The sequence below is a fragment of the Purpureocillium lilacinum genome (genome assembly GCF_023168085.1).
Source record: "Purpureocillium lilacinum CBS 284.36 DNA, scaffold_5, whole genome shotgun sequence".
Taxonomy (NCBI): domain Eukaryota; kingdom Fungi; phylum Ascomycota; class Sordariomycetes; order Hypocreales; family Ophiocordycipitaceae; genus Purpureocillium; species Purpureocillium lilacinum.
Genome location: NW_027072115.1, coordinates 2,060,325 through 2,085,652, shown reverse-complemented (window position 1 = coordinate 2,085,652; position 25,328 = coordinate 2,060,325). Strand labels below are relative to the sequence as shown.

Sequence of the window (25,328 nt, the reverse complement as noted above, 5' to 3'; positions counted from 1 at the left end):
CCCCGCCCCATCTGTCTCTGATCTGAGCAGCATCCGACCACAATCATGGCGACGGGACCTCCACCCGATTATTGTAAGCTGCCCTCCTTCCGGCGGTCACGGGCCAGCCATGTGGCATGGCTCCAGCGCAAGACTGACTCTTCTCGAACGTAGATGCGATCCTGGGCATCCAGGAGACGGCGACGGAGCAGCAAGTTCGCGATGCGTACAAGCGGTAAGCTACCCGCAACGGCCTTCACATACGTATAACCATGTGAGGATCATCACTGACAAGGCGGCAATCATGTCTCCAGCGCCGCCCTCAAGACGCACCCCGACCGCGTCGCCACCGACTCGCCCGACCGCCCCGCCCGCACGCGCAAGTTCCAGCTCGTAAACGACGCCTACTTCACCCTCTCGGACGCCTCCCGCCGGCGCGAGTACGACACCCAGCGCCGCCTGTTCCCCGGCTCGCGCAGTAGGAAGAAGAAGCCCGCCGCCGCGTCCTCCTCCTCGGGGTCCTCGTACGCGGACCCCTTCGCCGAGTACGACGAGTCCGCCGACGAGGAGATCCCGCCGCAGGGCGGCAACGACACTTCCGGCGCGGGCAACGCCTACTCGTGGGCGTGGAACTTCTTCACCGGCCGCCAGAATGAGCAGCAGCGCCACGGGGCGGCGGGCGACCGCCAGCAGACGGAGGATGCGCAGTTCGAGGACGTGTTCGAGGAGATGATGCGCGAGGAGGGCATGGCCGAGGGGGACGGGTCCAACGCGCCGACGGGCAAGTTCTGGTCGCTGCTCGGCGGCGTGAGTGGCGGCGCGCTCGGCTTCATCGTCGCCAACGTGCCGGGTCTCGTGGCGGGAGCCGTGGCTGGCAACAGGCTCGGTGCCGTGCGCGACGCCAAGGGGAAGAGCGTCTATGCCGTGTTCCAGGTGAGTGTGACCGCGAGTACATAGCATGGCGCCCATATCCCCCCTGCCATCATCCTCGATCGTGTGGCTTCCGATGTTGCCGGCAGTTGGCTGACGACACGCACGTACAGGAGCTGCCGCAGGATGACAGGTCGAGGCTGCTGAGCCAGCTCGCGGCTAGAGTATTCAGTCACGCCGTCGGCGTGTAGGGGTCCCCTTTGAGTGAAAGAGGAGCGGAAGTGAGACGAAGAGGAAGGGGACGAGGAAACATGATGAAAGGTGGCTCTGTCGCTAAACGAGCGGTGTCCGGCGTTTTCATCCATTGGCAAGCCGTTGCAGTTCAATACCTACCGTAGACGCAGTTCTGAATAACAAAACCTTTGAGTCTCGACGAAGACATGGACCTCGTGTCATGCAGCACTCGCATCGTAGAGCGACACGTACAAAGGCAGCCATTCTATTAAGGGCCTCAACTACCATGTGAGCTTGGGGGTTATCAAGGCCTCCGCGCGAGTCCCAACAGCAGCCCAATTCCAAACCGGCAATTCCTCCCAGCTCGGTCCTGTCGACAGACAAGCCCAACCTCGAGATCGCGTCCCCAACAAGATGACGCTTGCCTCCTCGGTTGGCATAGGCGTGCCTTGACCACGCACGAGGCCCTGTATCTCACAAGTCTTCCGCCAGCCCTTGTCAACATCGTCGTCAAAGCGGAGATGTGAAGAAAGTCTCACATACAGTTTCGACCCAGATGACGCACTTTGCAAACTGTCATGCCCCAAGCCGGTGGCGGGGGGACCTCGCTTGTCCCAATTTTATACAGCAAATCCAGGTCTAATGCCTGCTGCAACCGTGTCGTCATGTCTTGCAAATCGCAGCACCGAATTCCAAACCGCCCAGCGCCAAAAGAACAAGAAAGATGCGTCTCCCTTATTTGCGGGGAGGAGGGTTGAAGCCCGGGGGCGCGCCGGGGGGACCGCCAGGAGCGCCGCCGGGGAAGCCAGCGGGAGGGCGGAAGTTGCCCGGGAAGCCAGGGGGAGGAAACTGGCCCGGGAAGCCGGGAGGAGGGCCTGAAGAGGGGTTACCGCTGGTCATCATCAAATTGCAGTTGCGGGGACATCACATACCACCACCGCGTCCGAAGGGAGCGGGAGGCGCGCCGCCTGGGAAGCCAGGGAAACCTGGAGGAGGGGCACCACCACCAACGCCGGCAGCAGGGCCCTGGGTATTGTTAGCCCCAGATTCGAGGAGTCTGGAGGGGGGGAAAGGTATTGCAATAGGGCGGGTTCTCACAGCCAAGTTGGCGGGAGGAGCACCACGGCCAGCGGGCCGAGCGACGCCGGGGCCAGCACCGAGGGTCGAGGGAATGCCACCCGCGGTGGAACGTCCGAGACGGGCGCCGGGATCGGCGGGGGGAGGAGACTCGACGGAGACGGAAATGATCTGGGCGCCGCGGACGATGGTGAGGCCGAGGGTTCGCTTCTCTTCGTTCTCGATGACCTGCGCGTCGGAGCCGGGAGCACCAGACTTGGCCTGTCTGCGCTTCACGCGGCGGAACTCTTCGGTGTCGGCGAGAACGAGGTTCATGTGCTGCCAGCGACGTCAGCCGCGTTCGGAGTGGGAATTTGCTGGGTAAACATACCTTGTCAAACGCAAGCATCTGGCCCGTCATCTGGCGGCCATCATTGAGAATGATGCGCATGCGCCAGTTGATCTGAGTCCATCGAGTCAGCAATGCCTTCCATCGGTGAACGCCGTGGGGTCGGATCGAGGAGCACGTACGTAGCCAATCTGCCAACACGCGAGCTGTTAGCATCATGTCATCCAAACGCGGCGGGGGTTATCAAGCTCGACGCGGGAGACATACCATCTTTCCCTGCTTGTTCGACGACATCTTGACTGCTGCTTGGCGAGCTTGCCGAACGAGACACGAGAGGATGCGTGGGTAGGAGTGAGGCGTGGGCGGAGGAACGTGTTGCGCGAGAGCGGTGACCTGGAAGCTCTGCGCGTTTGCGGGCGAGGTGATTGCGAGGTCCAAATTTCGCGGAGCCTGATGCAGAAGGCTGAGAAAAGAGGTACAAACCAGATGTACCAACAGGGCGGGTTCGCGCTAGTCCGCTTTGGTCGGGCCACCCGCTCCACTTTTTGGCCCGGCTCGGTTGAGGGCAGCAAAACCCTCGAATTTTCAAGCCGCCTCACAAAATTCCTGTCCGTTCAACCTCCCAACCGGCAACTTCGACATCAACCACCCCCGTCGACAACCACCGCAGCAATGGCGTCCGAGAAGGCAAACAACCCCATGCGGGAGCTCAAGATTCAGAAGCTCGTTCTGAACATCTCCGTCGGCGAGTCTGGTGACAGACTTACCCGTGCCGCCAAGGTGCTCGAGCAGCTGTCTGGTCAGACGCCCGTCTACAGTACGTTTTGTCCCCGCGCTTCATTGAGGCATCGCAGCATGGCAGTCGTCTAACTCAATGTGCAGGCAAAGCCCGTTACACCGTCCGTACCTTCGGTATCCGCCGTAACGAGAAGATTGCTGTCCACGTCACCGTCCGCGGCCCCAAGGTAAATATTTTCTTTCCACGGAAGCCGGCGCAGGAACAGTCAGCCTAACAGACGACAGGCCGAGGAGATTCTCGAGCGTGGCCTCAAGGTCAAGGAGTACGAGCTGCGCAAGCGCAACTTCTCCGAGACTGGCAACTTCGGCTTCGGTATCAGCGAGCACATCGATCTCGGTATCAAGTACGACCCCTCCATCGGTATCTACGGCATGGACTTCTACTGCTGCATGACCCGCCCCGGTGAGCGCGTCACCCGCCGCCGCCGCATGAAGAGCACCATCGGCTTCAGCCACCGCATCAAGCGCGACGAGACCGTCAAGTGGTTCAAGCAGCGCTTCGACGGCATCGTCCGATAAATCATCTCATTCTCATCACGGGGTTTTGTCTTCACGGATGGTCATGGCGAATTGCTTTTGGGAACAAAATAGGGTCACGCGGTCATGTATTTCCGTTGCCTTTGCATGAGCTCCGACTTGGAATTGAGTCGAGCTACGGCCTCAGAGACCGACCGGCGCCTCAGCCGGCTTCCGTATACTTGCCCACGAATGTGATTAATTGTCGGCACGTACTTCCCGATTGGCGACTTGTATAGGATCCGTCTGCTGTTATGTTGTCGTGGCTGTAACAATTTTGAGACTGTACTTCGTAGATCGTGGCGGAGCAGACGACAGCCGGCGTTGTGGGTTTGCGCCTCGTGTGCGTGGTGCGGCACAGCGCAGCGTACTTCCCTTTTCGGTCATATCCAGCGCTCTGCGGAGCTGACGCCCCAATATGCGCCACAGCCTCACGCATCGTGGAAGCTGGATCTGCTTGTCGGCGGCCCGACGACCACATCGACATTCTGTCAGCAGGCTTTCGGGCCGGCATCAGGGATAAGGAGTGATGTCACACGAACTGACGCGTCGACGCATATATAGCATCCTCATCCTCGTCCTCAAAGCAACCTGGTAGAACATCTCAATACAATACGTAGAGCATCTTCACACGATTGTCTCCCAACAACTGCTGTTGTCTTGTCTTGTTTTTGTTTTCCACACCTTTGCAGCGCTTTCCTGGGCTACACCAGACACCGAATCCCAGATTCCCAAACATCGCTGTTACCAAGATGGGTTCGACCGAGTCCAAAGTGGTCGGCACTCGCATGACCCAGTCCAAGCTCGCCAACATCAACCTGCCGAACAAGTTTGGCCTTTGGTACAAGGGCAAGGCGCATATCAGGCTCATCATCGGCGCGGACAAAAACAGCACAACACATCTCATCACCCTCCCTGATGGCTGGCACGGAGATCTCATCTTCTACAACGGGCCTACAAACGAATCAGACCCGATGGCCGTGGTGACGTACGGGAGCAAGATGGGCTGGCACGACAAGATCCGCCTCGCGGCGCAGCCCGGGCGAGCACCGATCGAGGAGGAGGTTCGCGTGCGAGGCAACGGCTGGTCGATGATCTACGCCTTTACCGTCGCCATCGACAGCACCTCGCTGCCCGAGAGATTCGAATGGCGCAGCAGCAGGAGCGACGAGGTCAAGGAGCTTGGCGAGGGCTCCCATGGCTACAAGCTGGTGCGGCTTGGACCTGAGGAGGAGATTGTCGCCATCGCAGGCAATGCGAAGTGGACCAAGTCGTGGACCAAGGCGGGCGCGTTCCAATTCAGAGGACGAGGCGCGACTGGGGAGCTCGGAGAGGCGTGGGCCATCATGGCCGTGGTGTCGTTTGTGAGGATTGTGCAGCGGAACATGCAGGCTGCCGTTGCGGCGAGCGCGGCGGCTTGAGATGCGGGCTTAATGGACTTGTGAACGATACCCTAGCGTAGCGGCACTGTTGTGCTGATTTGATCAGTCGAATATGAAAGATCTGGAAATACTCACGCTGAAGCACATTGATCAGGATTAAACCTTGAAAGGCTTGATCTCGCCCTTTCCGAGGAAGCTATGCTGGTAGAAGCTGCAATGCCTGGATTGTGAGCCGCTACTCATCTTGACTTGAGCGGCAAGGGCGCGAGATGTCAAGTCAATGGGAGCTACAAGAGGCACGCATGGTTGGAAAAGGCCGATCAATTCGAGAGAGGTTCGAACAGCTCGTCAGTGACGAACGGTTCGACAGGTTCGTGCATTTCGAGAAGGGCGAACAGCTCGAACAGTTTGAGAGGTCCGCGCAGTTCGAGCGGTTCGACGAGACACTCGACATGAGGTGTTCGAACGAGAGCAACGAGAGCAACGAGAGCAACGAGAGCAACGAGAGCAACGAGAGCAACGAGAGCAACGAGAGCAACGAGAGCAACGAGAGCAACGAGAGCAACGAGAGCAACGAGAGCAACGAGAGCAACGAGAGCAACGAGAGCAACGAGAGCAACGAGAGCAACGAGAGCAAGGGAAGCTGCATGGCCTTCCCGGGACTTGATCGCGAGGCACGTTAGCAGGCGCGAGCCCCCGTTGCCACGGCGCCAAAGGCACACTGTCATTCAGTGGTTGTGCCGCTGCTCCTCCAGCGCATGGCCTCAGCGGAGGAGGTCGGGTCCGGGCGCAATGCAGCGGGCGGCCGGGCGGCTGACAGAAGCGGGACGGCAGCTGATGCCTCAGGAAGCAGCCGCCTCAGGCACGGCTGGCCTGGCCCGGGGCAAAAATTGTCTAAGGCATCCAGCATGCGCAGCGACGGAGACGGGGGGCCTCGGAATTTGCAGGCAAAACCGCGAAACGGCCGCTGATTGGGCGGCGGGCGGCTGCGCGGGTCCACCTCCTCCCTCCACAGACTCTGCTTCCCCGTCACTGTCTGTTCCTCCCGAAAATCTCCATTTGCTCTCCTGCAAAGGCAGCATCGCAACCCCCAATCTCCCCTCTCCCCAATTGCACGGTGCTGCAATTGCTCTCCTTCCATCTACGCCTCCCAGTCACCGCCCTCACCATGTTCCGGAACGCCCTCCGACAGTCCACGCGTGCCGTGGGCGCCGTCTCTGCCGCCGGCAGGGTCGCCGCGGTGAGTGTCCTCTAGCCAGCACCCGAGCCGACCACCAATGCCATCCACCGACGCCCGCCGCCATCAGAAAATCGCCTGCAGAGCTCAATTGGATCTTCGGACGGGGCCTGGGCGTCGTTGGATGCATTTTTGGAGGCGTGCACACGCGCTGCGTCGCCTCGAGTCGCCGCAGTCAGGTTCTGTCGTCGGGGCTTCGGCTAACTTGTTTTTCTGCCCCAGGTCCGAAATGCCGCACCCGCCGCCGTGGCCATGCAGGCCCGAACCTACGCCGCCGACACCAAGGCCTCGCCGACCGAGGTCTCCTCCATTCTCGAGCAGCGAATTCGCGGTGTCCAGGAGGAGTCTGGCCTCGCTGAGACTGGCCGCGTCCTTTCCGTCGGGTATGTGGAGCTCCGCAGGCTGGGAGAGATGCCGACCCGCCTCCCCGAAGTCAATTCGCATCGCCATTTGCGGCACAACTGCCGCCATCGGCACTGCGCTCGCGTCGCTGGCACCGCAAAATTGCCGATAGCACACTCGACGAGAACGAAATGGCTGACATTTGCGATCTAGTGACGGTATTGCCCGTGTCCACGGCCTGTCCAACGTCCAGGCTGAGGAGCTGGTCGAGTGAGTCCCCAATGCGACGGCAAGTCTCAAAAGACGCATCTAATCATTGTTTCCCAGGTTCTCCTCTGGCGTCAAGGGCATGTGCATGAACCTTGAGGCCGGCCAGGTCGGTGTCGTGCTGTTCGGTTCTGACCGTCTCGTCCGTGAGGGCCAGACTGTCAAGCGTACCGGCGAGATTGTAAGTCTTTTCGCCTTTCTCGACAACGTCTCATCGTCCGCGAAAAGTACTGACCAGGCTCTAGGTCGACGTCCCCGTCGGCCCTGAGATGCTTGGCCGTGTCGTCGATGCCCTGGGTAACCCCATCGACGGCAAGGGCCCCATCAACACCAAGGAGAAGCGTCGTGCCCAGCTCAAGGCTCCCGGCATTCTGCCCCGCAAGTCTGTCAACCAGCCCGTGCAGACCGGTTTCAAGTCCGTCGACGCCATGGTTCCCATCGGCCGTGGTCAGCGTGAGTTGATCATCGGTGACCGTCAGACCGGCAAGACCGCCGTCGGCCTCGACACCATCCTCAACCAGAAGCGCTGGAACGACGGCAACGACGAGACCAAGAAGCTTTACTGCGTCTACGTCGCCGTTGGCCAGAAGCGATCTACCGTTGCCCAGCTCGTCAAGACCCTCGAGGAGAACGACGCCATGAAGTACTCCATCGTCGTCGCCGCTACCGCCTCCGAGGCCGCTCCCCTGCAGTACATTGCTCCTTTCACTGGTAAGAGTTACCCTTTCTGAACCGCTTCTCTCTTATATACTTACCATTTGCGTGACTAGGCGCTTCTCTCGGTGAATGGTTCCGCGACAATGGCAAGCACTCTCTGGTTATCTACGACGATCTGTCGAAGCAGGCCGTTGCCTACCGCCAGATGTCTCTGCTGCTCCGTCGTCCTCCCGGCCGTGAGGCTTACCCCGGTGACGTCTTCTATCTGCACTCCCGTCTGCTGGAGCGTGCCGCCAAGCTCAACAACGACCACGGTGGCGGCTCCATGACTGCCCTGCCCATCATCGAGACCCAGGGTGGTGACGTGTCTGCCTACATTCCCACCAACGTCATTTCCATTACCGACGGCCAGATTTTCCTCGAGTCCGAGCTCTTCTACAAGGGTGTCCGTCCCGCCATCAACGTCGGTCTGTCCGTCTCGCGTGTCGGCTCCGCCGCGCAGCTCAAGGCCATGAAGCAGGTCGCTGGTTCCCTGAAGCTCTTCTTGGCCCAGTACCGTGAGGTCGCCGCCTTCGCCCAGTTCGGTTCCGACCTGGACGCCGCCACCAAGCAGACGCTGGCCCGTGGTGAGCGCCTGACGGAGCTCCTGAAGCAGAAGCAGTACTCGCCCATGGCCGTCAACGAGATGGTTCCCCTCATCTTCGCCGGTGTCAACGGCTACCTCGACACCGTCCCCGTCGACAAGATCCTGCAGTGGGAGTCTGACTACCTCGCCCACCTCAAGGCCAACGAGTCCGACCTGCTGGCCACGCTCGAGAAGGAGGGCGCCATCAGCAAGGAGCTGGAGGGCCGCCTCAAGGAGGTCACGACGTCCTTCATCAAGAGCTTCCTCGGCTAAGCATTTAATCACGCGCCATCTTGAGCGACATAGAGAAAGGGCCGTTGGGGATGCTGCTGTCTATACCGAATTTTGTAGTTGATCTCGCTTGAAGCGGAGGGAGAGCCGAGGGGTGTACCTGATGGAGCGTTGGGGACTTGGGAGACTCGCCAATCGTACCATCACATGTAAAAATAGAGCTCATAACTCAATGAACGCCCTCAATTTCCTTTGTTCCATAAACTATTACTCTATCGCGCTGATGACCGTATTTGTGAATAGTTGCGATTTATGTGTCGTTGGGGAGCTGATTTCCTGAGAGACTTTGGGAGCTCCTTCCCGTGACATCATGCGTATGTAAGGCGGACTGGCCTCATGCGATCTCGACCTCACTCCTCACCTCTTTTCAACTGCCTACTGGACCTATGCTCTCATTTGTTTACACGTCCAAGGCCACCAATTCGTGACATTGCCTCGTAAGTCCGTGACGCTTGCATTTCCGTTCTGGTTGAGGATTACTTATTGGTCAAAGCGAGTCGTACGACGCTGCCCGCGGTTCCCCTCATCCGCACGCGCATCCGGCCGTCGACGGCCAGCTTGAGAGCGTCCCGACGACGACAGTCTCGCTCGCAATGACGGCGGATTTTGAAGCACCCGCAATGTCTGCAGCCACGAGAAGCACTCTGGCCAAGGTGCGGCGCATGGTGCCCCCGATGCTGGACAAGTTTCACAAGGGTTGGTGGCTCCAGCCGACCATTCCTGGCATGGCCTCGGGCTCTTTAGCCTTTGCTTCACGACCTCGCAAGGCTGACGTTCCTGCACAGGACAGCTTGGGCGCGTGGCAGTCATTGGGGGCAGCGAGGACTACACGGGCGCGCCGTACTTTTCAGCCATGGCCAGCGCGAGGCTGGGTTGCGACATGGTGAGTGAAGAGGCTCGCACGCGGAGAGATGGACCACTGGACTTGAGGAGCAACGGCTGACGGAGTCATTGCGATCGCGGGATGGCAGTCTCACGTTATTTGCACACCCGGCGCTGCGGCAGTCATAAAGACGTACTCGCCCAACCTCATGGTCCACCCGCTCATGCGGCAGTCTCCTCCCGAGAGTAGCCAGCAGCAGCAGCAGCGCGGCTCGGACTCGGACGCGGAGCACGTTGCCGCGCGCATCGTCGAGATGCTCCCGCGGCTGCACGTCCTCGTCGTCGGGCCCGGGCTGGGCCGCGACCCTCTCATGCAGGCGACGGTCGCGCGCGTTGTCCGTGCGGCCCGCAAACGGGAGATGCCCGTTGTCCTAGACGCCGACGCTCTGCAGCTCGTGCAGCAGGACCCGGGCCTCGTCAAGGGATACGCCGGCGCGGTGCTGACGCCCAATGTGGTCGAGTTCAAGCGTCTGTGGGAGTCCCTAGGCCTCGACGATCCGGGCGAAGGCGCCGGCGAGACGGGCAAGGTCGAGGCCCTGGCCAAGGCGCTGGGAGGCGTCACCGTGATACAGAAAGGCGGCAGCGACTTCATCTCCAATGGGAAGACAACACTGACGGACGATCTGACGGGCGGCAAAAAGAGGAGCGGCGGCCAAGGTGACACGCTCACCGGCTCGGTGGCGACGTTCCTCGCCTGGAGGAAGGCCTACATGGACAGGCTCTGGGATGTGGGCGACAAGCCACTCTCGGCGGACGAGATGATGGGACTGGCGGCTTTTGGAGGAAGCGCCGTCACGAGAGTACGTCTAATCAACCCTTTCCCTTCTCTGGCCTCCCTTCCCGCTGTTCTATGCGCCGCTCCGATGTGCGGACGGTGCAGGGGATGAGTTCTAGACCCTGCTCCACACAATTGTCATGCAGAAAGGTGATGACGACGGATGGGATTGACTCGGAGCCGCTAACGTCGGCCAAAGGAGTGTTCGCGACTAGCGTTCCTGAAAAAGGGCCGAAGCCTTCAAGCGAGTGACCTGACGGACGAGATTCACAACGCCTTCATGGGGCTGTTTGGGGAGGTAGACGGTGGGGAGTCAGACTCTAAGTTGTAGAGCGATAGAGTGGCGCCGCATACTATAGGGGATATACGATCTAGGAGAGATTAGGTTCCGAAACTATAGCTAGCTTATAGGGAAACATTCAAGAATCAGGTTCACCTACCTACCATTCGTCGCTAGTAAGTACTTAATGGGAAAGCCTCGTTCGTCTCGTTCGTCTCGTTCGTCTCGTTCGTCTCGTTCGTCTCGTTCGCCTCGTCCCTCTCGTCCCGCTCGTTCGTCTCGCTCGTCCCTCTCGTTCCTCTCGTTCCTCTCGTTCCTCCCGTTCCTCTCGTTCCTCTCGTTCCTTTCGTTTCTTTCGTTTTTCTCGTTGCTCCCGTTGCTCCCGTTCCTCCCGTTCCTTTCGTTTCTTTCGTTCCTCTCGTTGCTCCCGTTCCTTTCGTTTCTTTCGTTTTTCTCGTTGCTCCCGTTGCTCCCGTTTCTTTCGTAGCTCCCGTTTCTTTCGTTCCTCCTCTTTCTTTCGTCTCGTTCGTTCCTCTTAGATCGAATCTCCCGTTTCTGGTAGCTTTCGTTCTTCTCATAGCGTTCGTTCCTGTCGGTTCGAATCTCCCCTAGTACAGGGACCGATCGTGGCTCGCGCTTACGCCCATCTACCTTGGTAGTCTAACAACGACGCACCCCAATTACGTCAAGGAACGTGGGCTGACCCTGTGCAGCTACCTTGCAAACCGACAAGCTCGAGCTTGCAAATAGCTACCTTCAATTGCATATGCCCGGAGAATCCCAGCCGCGCCAGTAGGGTGACATGGAGCGCCGTTCGAGCCACTCCCGCAGCAAGGCCGGCCATAATGCGGCGAATTCGTGCAGATCGCCTCGTGGCCGGCCCGGGCAAGCGCGCTGACCGGGCCGAATGCATCGCGCAAGCGTGCCCGTGGTCGGATCCGATCTCTTTGACGCAAAATGGCCATGTCGACATATAAGAAAGCAACATGAACCTGAGCCGGATATCCGAGATCAGATCGCCCTGCGGCTCCCCCAGTCTTGTCTGTCGTACATATCCTGTGGTGTCGTCCAGATATGCGCGTCAACAGCATCGCCGGCCTCGCCACCGCGGCGGCGGCAGCGATACTCGTGCCAGCGATTGCCGCGATCCATGTCCCTCACGTCAATGTCCCTGCGTGCGGCAGCGGCATCCCGCCCCCCAAGCTCACCTACAACAAGGCCCTGCCGGGCCAGCCCACGCACGACTTTCCCCTCACACAAGCCGAGCTCTGCTACACTGGCACCTCGGTCGACTTCGTGCTGACGGCATTCAACGAGACGTCCTTCTTCTACAACGCCTCGCAGGGCACCAACGATCTCATCTTCGAGTACGAGGTCATGGAGGTCTTCATCTCGCGCGGCGACATCGACCCCATCACCTACTTCGAGATCGAGGTCAACCCCGCCAACGTCACCCTGCAGACGTTCGTCTTCAACCCCTCGCGGCGCCGCACGCCGGGGACGCCCTTTGACCACTTCCCCGTGCTGGATCCCTTTGGCGACGGCATAGCCACCACGACGACGCTGGACCGGCCGGGGCACACCTGGCGGAGCACCGTGCGCATTCCCCTGGGGTACTTCAACATCGATGACGGTTGTGCGAGGGGCACGACCTGGCGGATGAACTTCTTCCGGACTGTGACCGATCCCCAAATGTTTCCGAACCAGACGCTTGGAGCGTGGAGCCCGGCCGACGTGGCAGACTTTCATGTCACGCGGCCTTTTGGACGCTTCACCTTTGTGTAGGCATGGCGCTTGAAGATTGAGAGGTGTACTAGGCACACTTAGTCGATGCCTTGCATGGGACTATACCGGCGCACGGTTGAGCCTGGCATCTGGTGAATTGATGTTCCTCGTTTTCTGCCCCTCCTCGTCTCCGGCGTGTTGTTCTGGCGTATCCTGTACCTGAGCTTTGATCTTAGATCCTTGATGGACCGAAAACGCTCGTCTAAGCTATGGCGCTAAAGCTCCGGAGTCGTCTTTGCGTGGAGTATTATTGTAGAATACTTATCGCGTCTAGATTCTGCTATGCCTCTCGTTGCTGTCGTTGCTATCGTTGCTGTCGTTGCTTTCGTTGCTTTCGTTGCTGTCGTTGCTGTCGTTGCTGTCGTTGCTGTCGTTGCTGTCGTTGCTGTCGTTGCTGTCGTTGCTGTCGTTACTGTCGTTGCTGTCGTTGCTATCGTTGCTGTCGTTGCTGTCGTTGCTATCGTTGCTGTCGTTGCTATCGTTGCTGTCGTTGCTGTCGTTGCTGTCGTTGCTGTCGTTGCTGTCGTTGCTGTTGCTCCTATGGGCTCTACAACTAGCAAAAGTTGGCTCTATAAATAGCACTACTCTATACGTCGCAACGCTGCCATTAGAGACACTTTTCACGGGATAGTCGGGATGTCAACGCAACAAGTTGAAGGACTAGTTAAAGTGTATATTCTCTCAGAGTAAAGAGAGGCAGAATAGTCGGTCGCTAAGCCTGCGCGTGGGATGCCTCCATCTCTATCCATGCCTAGTATGTCCAAAACAGGAGAGCCAACCCAAGATGCTCGCCACAAAAAAACAACTGCCCAAGTACCTGTTGCGCAGCTCAAACTCCTACAAACTCCATATGCTGTGAAAAAGATCTAATTCGTCATGCGTCATGGCCGTCATCACGGGCCACGCTCATAGGCCCAACATGCTCATCTGGCGTCTAATGGGGCTCGCGCTCACGCTGCCCTCCTCGCTCGGGTAGTATGCGCTGTCAGTGTCAATGTCCCAGCAGCTGTCCTCGCCCTCCTCATTGGGCGGAACGCCGTCGGCAACCGAGCCCGCATCGAACGGCTTCTGGGCTGCGGCGCGGACGTTCCATCGCAGGGTCCGGCTGACGCTGTCGAACCATTCGGTGTCGGTGCGGGTAACAGTGGGGAACGGGTATTGAGAAGCGGTGATGGTGACATGGTCCCCCTGGCGGAGCTCAATGCGGCCTTTTCCGTCGAACGCGCAGTAGGCAGTTGCCCGCGAATTCCGAGGCACGGCGACGCGAAGTGCCATGGTGTCCGAGAGCACCATCGGGCGGAAGGACAGGGTATGCGGGCAGATTGGCGTGAGGAGAATAGCCGGAATGTCCGGATGCACGAGAGAGCCCCCTGCCGACAGTGAGTAGGCTGTCGAGCCTGTGGGTGTGGAGAAGATGCAGCCGTCGGCCTGAACCACGGTGAGGAGCTCGTCGTCGCCGTACAGCTCAAGGTTTGACACGTATGGCGATGGGCCGCGGTCGATGACTAGCTCATTGAGCACTTCGAATTGCTCGCCTTCGTCCATTTGATGGCCTCGGGCATCGTGCCGCCAGACCGTGCAGGTGAATCGCATGCGAAGATTAATCTTCATGCCGTCGTCGCCCATGACGCGGGTGAGGTGCTCCTTGTACTTTTCGAACTCGAACGTCGTCATGAAGCCTAGGCTGCCGAGGCTGAAGGAGAGAACGGGCGGGACGACTCGCTGGAAGAGCCACGACGTGAAGAGCACCGTGCCGTCGCCTCCAAGGGTAAGGACAAGATCAAACTTGTCGGGCTGGTTCCAGCATAAGTCGGGGGTCCAGTACTTGAGCATGTGCTCGAACCGCGGGTCCTCGGCAACTATGCTCGCGCAGTTGAAGCGTTTCGAGCTGCGCAACTTGGCATCGACGTAGACGTTGACGCCGACATCCGAGCCGTATCGGGGTGTGCGAAGGAGCCACGAGGCGAGCTCGCGGGTGAGGTGAACCAGTTGGTTGTCTCGGGCCTTGGTGACAATCATGACGCTGCGGACTGCGCGCTTGATTGGTCGGCGCTGGAGCTGCTTGGAAACTTCGCGAACTCCCGTCGCAGTCTGGACGAGGCGTGAATGTGACATGGACTCGTCATTCTTGATTTCCTCGAGAACCTTGGCGATGTCGACGGCATCGTCAAAGCGCTGGTGGTAGAAGCAAGGCGACTGCAGCGCAGTGAGCGCCGTGGTGGGAGTGGACTGTCGCCGGGCCAGGTCCTGCAGCGCATCGGCCAGCATCTGCGACGAGGCGGCGGAACCCGGCGGAACGGCGCCGTTGTTGCTCTGAGACGCGAGCATGTTGTTGAGGGAGAGCGCCTCTGGCTTGTTGTTCCGGGCGACCGAGGCGAGGGCCTTTATGATGGTTTGGCGGGGGATCGAGTCGTGGGACGGGGCGCTGCGGCGGTGGTGGCCCTGATAAGATGCGACGCCGGCGGCTCGCGGATGCGATGGCCAGGTGGAATCAGAGGCCGAGGAGTGAGTTCCACCTAGAGCGGGAACGGCGGAGGACGGCGTGCGCGGGTCATCTGCGCCTCTCGTGGCCTTGGCCGTGTTGACGCAAAGCCGGGGACCAGAACCGGAGGTGCTGGGGCGGTCGAGCGCACTGCTTTTATTATTTCGCTCCAGTGAGGATGGGGTAAGAGCCGGGTGGAGAGCGGTGGCCGTGGGCGGCGGGACAGAGGCACCGGAGGCCATTGCGACAGCCAGCTTAAATGAGGGCCAAAGGGGTGAAGCGCGGCGTGGCGGCGAGCCAGGTTGGCAGGGGTAATGGCAATTAGTGTCCGACGCCAACGGCCGAGCTGGGCGAAGCCCCGAGGGGACGACGGGGCGCCGAACTTTGAAGGTCCGAGGCCGCGCCACGGGCTACCACGCGTGGGGGGATGCAGAACTGACGTCGGCCGGAGGGACTGACGTGACCGTGGTGGTGTGTCGTGTTGACGGAACTGGTGATGAACGAATGGCCTTGCCAGGTGCTTCCGTGGCCCTGCGGAAGCGAGTGTAACGGTTCCGACTCGGTGTCGGAGAGTTGACAAGTTGAGACAATGCCTAGGTTGCACAGAAACAACGAGTCAACAGCTGACGTCTTTGCCAAGATATATGCCGGGCTTGAAGCTCGACACGACTCTCGTCGCCCGGCTGGATGCAAGACGTCGTCACACCTGCCCGGCTGTGGCAGTGGGCGCTGGGCCTGGCCGAACCGAGGCGGCGGCTCCCGCGCTGGACGCCGAGGGCAGAGGGCAGGCAAATGAGGGAGTGAGGGGGGAGCATGCTCACCCGCAGTCCCGTGGTGTTCGCAGCCCCGCGCAGGGAACCTGCTCTCGGCACGGGGATCAGTAATTACAGCACGGTAACTAACGTGGATGACTCGGCAGGCGGAGTTGGCCCGAGCCGGAAGGGAGGGATCTCGCGGTGATTGGCGGCCCGGCACGACGTTGGCGGTGATGACTGATAGGCGGCGCGCTGCCACAGCAAGCCAACGGCACGTGGCGCACCTGCAGCAAACCAATGCTGAAGAGAGGCGGCGTCGCGATGTGACGACGCGGGAAGGACGAGAAGTCGTGATTCGAGGCGGTGCGAAAGTGCGAAGTTGGGGACGAGTTATGAAGTAGACGGCGGCAGTCGAATGGCGGCCCGTTGACGAGGGAGGAGCGAGGGAGGGAGCGGCGACTGGTTGCTCCTGCCGCAGGGCGTGAAACTGGTATGTGAAATGTATGGAAAGAGCTACCAACCAGAGCGACTCAACGGCCCCTGCCAAAGATGAAGGAGGATGAAGGGGGCAACAACAACGGGCAAGGCAAAGCGCAGCTTCGGACCAGCAGACGAGAATGCAGAGGCGACGGGCAGGGGAAAAGACGGTCTGTCAAGTGCTGCGGACCACTCCAACGAGGGAAAGACGGACGATGTAGACAAGCAACAAAGAACGCAACGATAAAGAATCCAGCAGGTACTGTAACGAGAGAGACCTGTCAGGGCGCTGCACTGACAAGCTCCAAGCCCAAAACACACACAAGACTCAACAAAATATACAGACAAGACACACGGCCAGCAAGCCTCCGCAGCTTTCGACATGGAACGAAGGCAGCTCGAGCTTTAAGCTCGTTCAGCTCGCTCGCCCGCGACGGCCCGCCAGGTGCGTTTTACTTCGCCCGCGCATGGGTATGGCATCTGACAAGAGCCACCCTGTTTGAGGTCTTCCTTCCACCAGGTCGAGGCAGACCAGGGTGAAGCTCCGACGGGCCATGGCCCATGCTCCCCACTCACTCCCTCGGGCCGCTGCGTCTCGTCGTCGTCGTCGTTGGCGGCGTCGTCGTCGTCTCGCTGGTGGGATTCCCAGCTATGGCGTGGGCGCAGGCAGGGTATCAGCTTGGTGCCGTTGGCCGCGGAGCCGCTTTCTGGCAACCTGAGACGCGAGTCGTCTCTTTTGGCTCGACGCATCCCCGGCGCATCCCCGCTCGCCCCTTGACAGCATCCACATGCGGGCGAGCCATCGGGCAGAATGTCTGCAATCAATCACATCAAACTCGAGTCGCCGTCGCCGGTTCGTGAGACGCTGACGGCCACAGGAGACGGTGCTCTTTGGTGCGGCGTCTTGGGCGTCGCACCTTGACATTAGCCGAGCTACTTCCTACAAAGCTACGGTGCCGTTATACTTGCCCTGCCATTATGCCTGAGCTCGTCGTCGCCGACCCCTTTCTCCTGATGCCTCATGCAGAGCAAAGGCCCGTCTAGTCGAATTGATCTCTTTCATCTAGCCTGGCTGATGGCGATCCGGCCAGTGCCGCCCCGCAAGCATCCGTGCCTCCCAATCCTGCCCGCCCATCTCCACTACTCTTGCATGGCACCAAAGCTGGTGGTGTCGGCTCGTCACGGCCAACCTACAAAGGGCGACCATGCGCGAAGCCGCGCACGGCCAACCAATTCGGCATACCGAGCCAAGTCATCGGTTCGCGCAGCCGTCTCTTTTCGTCAACGGACTCCTGCCGGTGCCCTCGCCGAACCACGGTGTCGTGTAACACGCTCGGGGCCAGCCCTGACGTCGAGATGAAACCGAGGCGCCCCGCCACTCTCCTCCACGCTCCAGAGCCCAAGCGACGCAATCTTCCACAGGCATTCCGAGCTTGAGCTTGAGCTGCACGGGGGCAATGCATCGATCTTCTCCATGTGTTTTGATCGACCACTCGCGGGCCTAGCTCCCGTCTTGCGCTGCCTTGATTGAAGGCGCGAGGCTGCGGCAGTCCCGTCTCACTTACTTCGTATAGCCTAATTAATCTTGGAAGCCCTGCAGGTGTGGCGTTTGCCAACCTATGCGCTTCGCTCGATTTCCCACGATCATGCGTAGCGGAAACCAGCATTCGGGCACGAGACGCCGGGTTCAAGGGGCGCGTATGCTCGCATTCATTTCCAGTGGAGATCTGCAGCAGTCTTGGTCTCCATGACGGATCGGATGAATCGTCGAATGCTTGCCGACCCGGCTGGGCCATCTGTCATGTCCGTGTCCAGTTCCGAGCTGTGCCCCTGGCAGCATATGCGCTGTCCGGTTTCCAGGACCTGGTCCCATTCCTCGGTGGAGAACGAGCCGTAGCTTTCAGCCAAGAGCAGCTCGTCGTCGGCGGTGAAACCCAGAACATGGACTGACTTTGCATTGTCAACCTGTACCATGGTTGGATCGACAACGAGGCCAGACGCCTCGTCTGGCCCAATCGCCAGGGTCGCGGCCGTCGCGATTGTCTTGAGTGGGACTGCGGCGGTAAGGAGACCCAGGATGGCGGCGTGTATCAGGGCTGGGATGATGGCCAGGTTCTGCGCTGGATGGTGAGTAGGAGGCGCCACATGTTTGGGCAGGGGCGGCGAGCTCACCAGCTGTGCTTGGAGAATCTTTGCGTTCACATACGCGTTCTCCGGCATCTCCATGACCTGGAGAGTGATCTGGATCATGCAACGGGGGAAGTTGCGGACGGGGATGAGCTGGCGAAGAGCAGGTTGGAGCAGCGACTCAAGCTGTCGCTCCGCAGTCCCTGGGTATCCGCGTCAGAGACTTCGTCATGCGCAAGGGTGAGCCTACGAGAGCAGCCATACCTCCAACACCCGCAGCCGGTCGCACGACGACGTCGACGAGGGCCTCGAAGGCGTTTTCATCTCGCCGGGGGGCTTCGACTGGTCCGTTGACAGCGGCGGTGACGGTGAAGCCGCAGTATGAGAATGTCGCCGAGCCGTCTGCCTTGGGCAGGTGAGACAGCTGCGCGACAGGCTCAGCAGCGAGGGCCATGTTGGGGTTCTGGGCGTTTGTGTGGCAGCGGGCTGTCTGATGTCGCGATGTCGCGATGTGGACGGTGTCCTGTGTCGTTGAAATTTTGCACCTTTCAGAGTGAGACGGACTCGACTCAGCTTGAGCTTGTCGATTCAGTGGATGCGTTGGGTGGTGCTGATGGAGCACCTCCAGAGCTGGAGCCCACTGTATTTGCCGCGCTAGCGCGGGCGACCCTGCCTGTCGGGCAGTGGAGGGCTTCCATCCCGTTTGGGCAGTGACGCACGCTCATGTAATCCATCGCCCCTCCAGCACCAGCAACCGCTAGAGCTTCAACCTTGAATCCTCAGATTCCGAGCTGGACGTTCTGCCACTACGCGACATCCACACATCTCCAGGAACCGACAGCTATAAATCATGAACTCCAACACGCCCGCATCGTCTGCGCCGCTATCGGGAACCGCGGCCCCGTCAATACCCAACCTCAAGGACCGGCTCCCCAAACTGGAACCCCGCCGCCGTCGATCGCCTCCCTCAAGCTCGATACCCGTCCCCGAGACTCCCGCCCTGCCGTCACCGCCCGACACGACCGGCTGGACGTACAAGATACCGACGCGGCGCATACTATCGCGCCAGGACCACGAGATCTTCCAGTCCTCGCCCGCATACGCGTTGATCAAGGCTTGGGTGTTTGGGTTGGCGGAGGCCGTCGTCGACACACCGTGCTCGGCAGTCAAGGACGATCATCTAAGCGACACCGTCAAAGCCATCTTGGCCATACTTGATGAGTGCGAAGAGCTCATCAACAAGTCTCCCCCGAACGAGCAAGGGGGCTCGCGGTTCGGAAACAAAGCCTTCCGGGGGTTCCTCGACCTCGCGAGGGACAACTCCCCCAAGTGGCATCAGAGCTTGAAAGTGGAGGACGAGGGCGCCATCGCTGAGGCATCCACATATCTCAACCAGTCATTCGGGAACCGGAACCGGATAGACTATGGCTCTGGCCACGAACTCAACTTTATGATGTGGCTTCTTTGCCTATACCAGCTCGGCCGTCTCCAACGGTCTGACTTCAAGGCCCTCGTGCTCCGGGTCTTTGCTCGGTACCTCACCCTGATGCGCAACGTTCAGATCACATACTACCTGGAGCCTGCCGGGTCACATGGAGTCTGGGGCTTGGACGACTACCAGTTCCTGCCATTCCTCTTTGGCGCGTCGCAGCTGCTGCACCACCCGTACATCACGCCTCGCTCAATACACCAAGAGCTCATCATCGAAGAGTTTGGCCACGACTATCTGTATCTAGGCCAGGTCAACTTTGTCAACAGCACCAAGACGGTCAAAGGCCTGCGGTGGCATAGCCCGATGCTCGATGACATCTCCTCTGCCAAGTCGTGGAGCAAGATCGATGGCGGGATGCGCCGCATGTTCGTTTCCGAGGTGCTTGGCAAGTTGCCTGTGATGCAGCACTTTTTGTTCGGCTCGCTGATTTCTGCGGCTGACGGCATGAGCGCGGATGGAGGCGCTGCTGCGGAAGATAGCGATGAGGAGCATATTGGGCACGACGGCGACGAAGAGCATGCCCACGACGGCACTGGTTGGGGCAACTGCTGCGGCATCAAGGTGCCCAGCAGCATTGCGGCGGCGCAGGAGATGAAGAAGCATGCCAAGGGGGACACCTTGCGCAGGATCCCCTTTGATTGATGAAATACGCCGCGTGGTCTGTCGGACTCTGCCAGACCCCAGTAGCGTGGTCATGCCTGCGAGCCCCTAGATATGATATAATTATACCCAAAAGTACCATGCTGAATAGAGAGCTCCAGTGCTGGTGACAGCACAAGTGTTGACGGCAGTTGGCTATTCGTGACCTTGTAGAACACGGAATGGCATCAGCTGTAGAGGTGATCCTGTAAGCATGATAACTCTCGAACGAGAGATACGAGAGGCACGAGAGGGTCGAAGCGGATGCTTGCCTCCAATCACAGGAGCCATGCTATTAGATATGAACTTGCTTCTGATCTTCTGAGTCCCAACTCCTCTGACTCCTCTCAAGCTCCTGCTGGCAGTGTCCGCACACTTTGTGCCTGAGGATTAGATGGTAACCACGGTCACAACTGAACAGGCAGGCCATGGCACAACATCGGCGCAAACGGGCACAGGCCTTCACTCTCTTTCGTCCCATCTCTCGCATTCCCTTATAAATCTTCTCCCTCTCCCTCCTTCCTCTTCGCTTTTCTTCTTCCTTCACCTTCACTTTCCTTCCCCTTCCACCCTCACCACACGCACGCATTTGCCCGCCAACAGCACTGAGCTACCTACCTACAACAGCAGCTGCCTGTGCGAACCTACAAGGTTGGTCCACACCCTCTCATCGAACATCGAACAAGCGATATCGCTTTACAGAGCGCTGATCGAACGAGCCCGTGGCAGCTTCGGATTCTCTGAGACTCCACTCGCCGAACCAAACCGAAGCCATGCCCCCCAAGAGAAAGGTCGCAGATGTTGTCTCGGGCGAGGCAGGCAATGGAAGCGAGAACGAACCCAATGCCGACTCTGTTCTACCGTCCGAGGCCAGTCTGATGAAGGAGAATTGGGAAATGAAGCAGGAGCTTGCCGACGTGCGCGCAGGGAACAGGCTCTTGCAGAACAAGTTGGAATCGGCCGAGAAAAGCGCGGCCGACGCCAGAAAAGAATGCCAACGCTGGGCTGCTTCTGCAGAGCAAGACCATTTGGCGCTGGACATGGCCCAGACCGTCCTTGCAAGCATCTCGCCAGATCAACAGATGGAGCTCGGAGCATCCCTAGATGATGCGAGTCGACTACAGCTCGATCACATGTTGCGCCGCCGGAAAGCCGCGGTTAACGAAGCCGTGGCAAAAGCAATCCAAGAACACATCCGGCGTGCTGCTCACTACGGATTCCAGGCGGGCCAACGCCAAGTGCTTCACAACCTAGATACCGCTATTGGCATGATTAAAGCCGCCAGCGTTCCTCAGGAGTCCGGCGAGCAGAATCCGTCGAACGAAGCTTCGGACCCTGGTGAAGGCAGTGAGCATGACGCCATGTAAGCCAGCAGGGCAAACGCTCGAACCACCGCCAAATGGGTTATGGGGGATGGACTTTGGGGGATGAATTCGGCAGAGCACAGGCGCAAAGGGGAGTTTTTCGGAAGGCATTGGCCAGTTTTGGTACGGTTATAACTAACTGCGGAGAATCGGTTCATCGAAGCATGGGCTCGAATGGGAGTTTCTTGCAAGGTACCGGCCAGTTCTAAATTGCTCCTTTCGCCACTCGTATTGCTGTCATTGCATGTGCTGTCGTTGCTGTCGTTGCTGTCGTTGCTGTCGTTGCTGTCGTTGCTGTCGTTGCTGTCGTTGCTGTCGTTGCTGTCGTTGCTGTCGTTGCTGTCGTTGCTGTCGTTGCTGTCGTTGCTGTCGTTGCTGTCGTTGCTCTCGTCAGCCATTGTTAATTCTTGCTTCATCCCCCTTGAAGCGTTCTGCTTCCAGTGGCACTTCAAATTGGACCTGTCCAAGGCTTCATTCGCGCATGATTTGCTTCTCATTTCTGGCCTACTTGTGTATTGCCATGGCAAAGCTCATGCCATCTATCTACAGTGGTTGACTCTGCAACCACGCGGGCTAGAATGTGACACCCGCGTCCGCGAGGTACCCGATAGCCTGCAGACCTTCCTGTCGTGGTCCCGTCCAAACCTCCTTGTCCCTGCCCAGTGGTCCGAGCCTGGTTCTCGTTCCTTTGAGAGGGTAAATGACAGACAATCATGTCTGTAAAAACCAAACGCACTTGTGCCACCGAGATTTGTGTCAAAGAAACTCGCAACGCCACTCATAATCATAATTTTCGTTCCGTAGTCTTTTCAAATCGAGAATAGCCGCCCTTGGAGGTATCTTGCAAACATGTTGCAGTGTGAAGACGCAAAGTTGTGATGCCACGCCCACAACTCCGTTGATGCTGAGATCGATCAAAGTACAAAGAAAAAAGGTTGCTGTCGCAACATGCTGTCGTAACGGTTGTGCTGATTCCGATGGCTCTCGTGTAGTCACAGTGGACGTGAGCCGGATTGCACCATTGCTTAAGAGCCAATTGGCTGCTGCACCGGCATCGGACCAGTCTCGTCGGGAATGGAGGTCCGTGCCGGAGGTTGACGAAGGCGGTTCGCGACGTGAATGTCGATGAGCATCTCAACTAGCGCCTCTGCGTCCCTGTGCAGCTCGCCCAGCTCCTCCTCGTTGAAAGCTCGGCCGAGCTTTTCTGTCCCAGCTCTCGGCTTGCGGTATGCGGCGAACACAATTCCCCGATCAATTCGTTCCGAGAGTAGAACTCCCGAGACTGGGCTGTTCTTGCCCGATGTAGACTTGGCGAACTGGCCAGTGTAGAATGCACAGGCGTACCCGCGAGCCAGGTCGTGACTTGACGCCTGTTGGTTGCGATATTCGATCCAACCATCAGAGCGCAGAATGGTAGTATGAACGAGGGAAGATATCTGAAGCGGCGACGGAACGTGCTGGAGACCATGAGCCGCAAGAAGTCGCCCGACCATTGGCTTGGGGCCAGTGCTGATCTCCTCAGTCGCAGTGCCTGATATCCGAGCCGCAACGTTGTCAGGCCAAAGATTGACCACGTAGACGAGGTCAAAGTCATAACGCCGGGCAATTCGGGCTGCTTCGAACGCCGCCACGGCAGCAGGGCGACTTGCTCGCGGCGGGCTCAAGGTGAGCAGCGAGGAACCCAGAGGCTCCATCGACGAGATGGACAGATCCATCGGCGGAAGCGCCGGCTCGTTGGAACTCTCCACGGGCGGAAGAATGGGGCTTTCGGGCGTGGACTCGGCAATGTCGTCGTCGCTCAGGTTAAGAAACTCATTGAAGTCGGGCTCTCGCAGTGTCGAGCTGCAGAAGGAGATTTGCGCTGAAGGCGCAATGCTTGACTGACTGTACGATCTGTGCAGCGATGCCTGGTCGGAGTCGTTTCCTGCCTGGTTGACTTTGAAGGCTACGTGGTCCACGGTTTTCGCAGGCTTCGGCCCTTGGAGACGTGACTCCCGCGTAGGGCTGACCTCTGGGGACTCTCGAGGAGTGGGAGGTGGCATCCGGCGAGGCACTTCTGGGACAGGTTTGATTCGCAGGCTTTGCGTGCAAGAGTCGTTGTCCTCGGGATCCGAAGCCGGTGGAGTGTCCAGTCTGCTATGAGGGATCGTCACCTGAAGTGGCGAGCGGCATCGAGGGCTTGGGAGCTGAGGAGCTTCCGACGAAGTCCTCTTCACCGCGAAGGAGGCCGGAGAGGCCTCGCCATTGCGGCTGGGGGGCTTTGGAAACTGGAACTGGCGCAGGCCCGTAACAACGCGCTGGTCGGTTTGTCCAGGTCTGACGAACGACGGGGAGCGGAAAAGCCTGCGGTGGTGTTGGAGTGAACCGTCTGTCGATCCGGGCTTGTCGGCGTAGGATGGCTGCGTGCGATGTGCCGCGGCGATATCGGGCACAGAAGGCGAACGACCAACCTGGCGAAGACGGATTTCGTCGCGGGCGGCCATACGAAGGGCTTTGGGCCTGATAAAAGAAGGCGAAGGAAACTGAGGCTCCGAGGGCTGCACCACGGGGCTGGCCCGTTCGCTCGAGGCGGGCGATGCCTTCCGTTTGTAGGTGAAGAGCCGCTCAAGGCGGTCCAGGCCGTTGGCCATGGTCGTTGTTCCTTGGTGCGTGTGAAGCGGTACTCGAAAGGAACGGCGGCACTGAGCGGGCGGGCGAAATCCGCGAATTATGTGCACGAGGCGGCGGGTGAAGGGAACGCAATAGAAGAGTGGTGGCCGATCAGTATCAAGGTGTGCGTGGGTAGAAGGTTGTGTGTGAGAAGGTCATGTCAGGGCAAACGGGAGCTTGGGCCAGTGAATCACCGCTCGAAGCTGAAGAACGTTGACCGTTGGGTGGCAGGTTTTTCCACGCGGTGGCCCGACGAATGGTGTTCGCGACGGGATCAGACGAACAGAAGCACGGTTGAGCGTGCGGACCAGGCGTGCATGTCGTTGGAGAGCAGCGAACGTCGTTCGGGCGAGAGCGCGGCTGCACGGTGCCACTGAGTGTCGCGTGCTTCTGCAGGCGCGGTGTGCTGCTGTGGGCGTTGGCTGTCACCGCCGCGGAAGCTGGATGGGATGGATGGATGCGTCGTGGGACCTTTTTGTCGCGAGACTGTCGGCCAACGTCAGTGTCCCAAATAGATGGTCGGTCGAGGCGCCAGGCGATTCTCCTTAAGAAGAAGACGAGCGGACGCAATGGTGAGTAGCAGGGGCAGGCTGATGAGTTCGAGGGTCCTGGAGGGAGGAGTTGGTCCAGAGGAGAACCTGAAACCAACTGGGCAGGCGCGGCCGTTCGTGTAAGTGGCGCGAGGCAGGAACGGGGCTCCTCCACGCAAGGACAACAACAACAACGAGGCAGGAGCGGCAGCTGGAGCGGAAGGCGGGGCGGGCACAATGGGAAGGAGCAGCAGAGGGAGGCCTTTTTTTTGAGAATCTTTGGCGAGATGGCAAGTGCAGGTGCAAGGTCGGGCAGGTGCGAGGCGGCAGGTTGCAAACGGGTGTCCCGAGAAGCATCCCTCGTCAACAGCGGCTGGGGGGCGCCAGGGAGTCTTTTAAACAGCAGGGAGAGACGACGAGAGGGTCAAGGGTCGAGGGCGAGGGTCGAGGGCGAGGGTCGAGGGACGAGGGCCCAGACGAACCGACGC

General features: G+C 59.4%; 14 protein-coding genes across 14 annotated transcripts; 9 read left to right on the top strand and 5 right to left on the bottom strand.

Moving 5' to 3' along the window:
• Positions 1-45: 45 nt before the first annotated feature.
• PLICBS_007229 (uncharacterized protein) lies at positions 46-1,100 on the top strand (the record flags this gene model as incomplete). The annotated part of the gene is made up of 4 exons (XM_018320648.2): positions 46-73; positions 154-214; positions 294-912; positions 1,023-1,100. 4 exons carry the CDS (start codon positions 46-48, stop codon positions 1,098-1,100), a joined length of 786 nt encoding a protein of 261 aa, XP_018180545.2.
• A 718-nt stretch (positions 1,101-1,818) lies between these two features.
• On the bottom strand, positions 1,819-2,782 carry PLICBS_007228 (uncharacterized protein; the record flags this gene model as incomplete). Its single annotated transcript, XM_018320646.2, has 6 exons — positions 1,819-1,958; positions 2,016-2,109; positions 2,182-2,478; positions 2,531-2,602; positions 2,671-2,679; positions 2,756-2,782. The coding sequence occupies 6 exons, from the start codon at positions 2,780-2,782 to the stop codon at positions 1,819-1,821; spliced, it is 639 nt and encodes a 212-aa protein (XP_018180543.2).
• A 378-nt stretch (positions 2,783-3,160) lies between these two features.
• PLICBS_007227 (60S ribosomal protein uL5) lies at positions 3,161-3,805 on the top strand (the record flags this gene model as incomplete). The annotated part of the gene is made up of 3 exons (XM_018320645.2): positions 3,161-3,305; positions 3,371-3,453; positions 3,512-3,805. 3 exons carry the CDS (start codon positions 3,161-3,163, stop codon positions 3,803-3,805), a joined length of 522 nt encoding a protein of 173 aa, XP_018180542.1.
• A 749-nt stretch (positions 3,806-4,554) lies between these two features.
• Positions 4,555-5,223, top strand: PLICBS_007226 (uncharacterized protein; the record flags this gene model as incomplete). The annotated part of the gene is made up of 1 exon (XM_018320644.2): positions 4,555-5,223. The coding sequence occupies one exon, from the start codon at positions 4,555-4,557 to the stop codon at positions 5,221-5,223; it is 669 nt and encodes a 222-aa protein (XP_018180541.1).
• Positions 5,224-5,453: 230 nt separating this feature from the next.
• Positions 5,454-5,867, top strand: PLICBS_007225 (uncharacterized protein; the record flags this gene model as incomplete). The annotated part of the gene is made up of 1 exon (XM_065601131.1): positions 5,454-5,867. One exon carries the CDS (start codon positions 5,454-5,456, stop codon positions 5,865-5,867), a length of 414 nt encoding a protein of 137 aa, XP_065457203.1.
• A 485-nt stretch (positions 5,868-6,352) lies between these two features.
• Positions 6,353-8,585, top strand: PLICBS_007224 (alpha subunit of the F1 sector of mitochondrial F1F0 ATP synthase; the record flags this gene model as incomplete). Its single annotated transcript, XM_018320643.2, has 6 exons — positions 6,353-6,424; positions 6,644-6,804; positions 6,977-7,033; positions 7,091-7,211; positions 7,276-7,741; positions 7,801-8,585. The coding sequence occupies 6 exons, from the start codon at positions 6,353-6,355 to the stop codon at positions 8,583-8,585; spliced, it is 1,662 nt and encodes a 553-aa protein (XP_018180540.2).
• Positions 8,586-9,223: 638 nt separating this feature from the next.
• Positions 9,224-10,591, top strand: PLICBS_007223 (uncharacterized protein; the record flags this gene model as incomplete). The annotated part of the gene is made up of 4 exons (XM_018320642.2): positions 9,224-9,299; positions 9,389-9,486; positions 9,575-10,285; positions 10,460-10,591. The coding sequence occupies 4 exons, from the start codon at positions 9,224-9,226 to the stop codon at positions 10,589-10,591; spliced, it is 1,017 nt and encodes a 338-aa protein (XP_018180539.2).
• Positions 10,592-11,614: 1,023 nt separating this feature from the next.
• PLICBS_007222 (uncharacterized protein) lies at positions 11,615-12,325 on the top strand (the record flags this gene model as incomplete). Its single annotated transcript, XM_018320641.2, has 1 exon — positions 11,615-12,325. One exon carries the CDS (start codon positions 11,615-11,617, stop codon positions 12,323-12,325), a length of 711 nt encoding a protein of 236 aa, XP_018180538.1.
• Positions 12,326-12,595: 270 nt separating this feature from the next.
• Positions 12,596-12,933, bottom strand: PLICBS_007221 (uncharacterized protein; the record flags this gene model as incomplete). The annotated part of the gene is made up of 2 exons (XM_065601130.1): positions 12,596-12,863; positions 12,926-12,933. The coding sequence occupies 2 exons, from the start codon at positions 12,931-12,933 to the stop codon at positions 12,596-12,598; spliced, it is 276 nt and encodes a 91-aa protein (XP_065457202.1).
• Positions 12,934-13,231: 298 nt separating this feature from the next.
• On the bottom strand, positions 13,232-15,049 carry PLICBS_007220 (NAD(+) kinase; the record flags this gene model as incomplete). The annotated part of the gene is made up of 1 exon (XM_018320635.2): positions 13,232-15,049. One exon carries the CDS (start codon positions 15,047-15,049, stop codon positions 13,232-13,234), a length of 1,818 nt encoding a protein of 605 aa, XP_018180532.2.
• A 2,700-nt stretch (positions 15,050-17,749) lies between these two features.
• PLICBS_007219 (exosome non-catalytic core subunit rrp46) lies at positions 17,750-18,620 on the bottom strand (the record flags this gene model as incomplete). The annotated part of the gene is made up of 2 exons (XM_065601129.1): positions 17,750-18,369; positions 18,431-18,620. The coding sequence occupies 2 exons, from the start codon at positions 18,618-18,620 to the stop codon at positions 17,750-17,752; spliced, it is 810 nt and encodes a 269-aa protein (XP_065457201.1).
• Positions 18,621-19,016: 396 nt separating this feature from the next.
• PLICBS_007218 (serine/threonine-protein phosphatase 2A activator 2) lies at positions 19,017-20,300 on the top strand (the record flags this gene model as incomplete). The annotated part of the gene is made up of 1 exon (XM_018320637.2): positions 19,017-20,300. One exon carries the CDS (start codon positions 19,017-19,019, stop codon positions 20,298-20,300), a length of 1,284 nt encoding a protein of 427 aa, XP_018180534.2.
• A 770-nt stretch (positions 20,301-21,070) lies between these two features.
• PLICBS_007217 (uncharacterized protein) lies at positions 21,071-21,664 on the top strand (the record flags this gene model as incomplete). Its single annotated transcript, XM_018320638.2, has 1 exon — positions 21,071-21,664. One exon carries the CDS (start codon positions 21,071-21,073, stop codon positions 21,662-21,664), a length of 594 nt encoding a protein of 197 aa, XP_018180535.2.
• Positions 21,665-22,686: 1,022 nt separating this feature from the next.
• Positions 22,687-24,291, bottom strand: PLICBS_007216 (uncharacterized protein; the record flags this gene model as incomplete). Its single annotated transcript, XM_018320640.2, has 1 exon — positions 22,687-24,291. One exon carries the CDS (start codon positions 24,289-24,291, stop codon positions 22,687-22,689), a length of 1,605 nt encoding a protein of 534 aa, XP_018180537.2.
• Between the last annotated feature and the right edge of the window lie 1,037 nt (positions 24,292-25,328).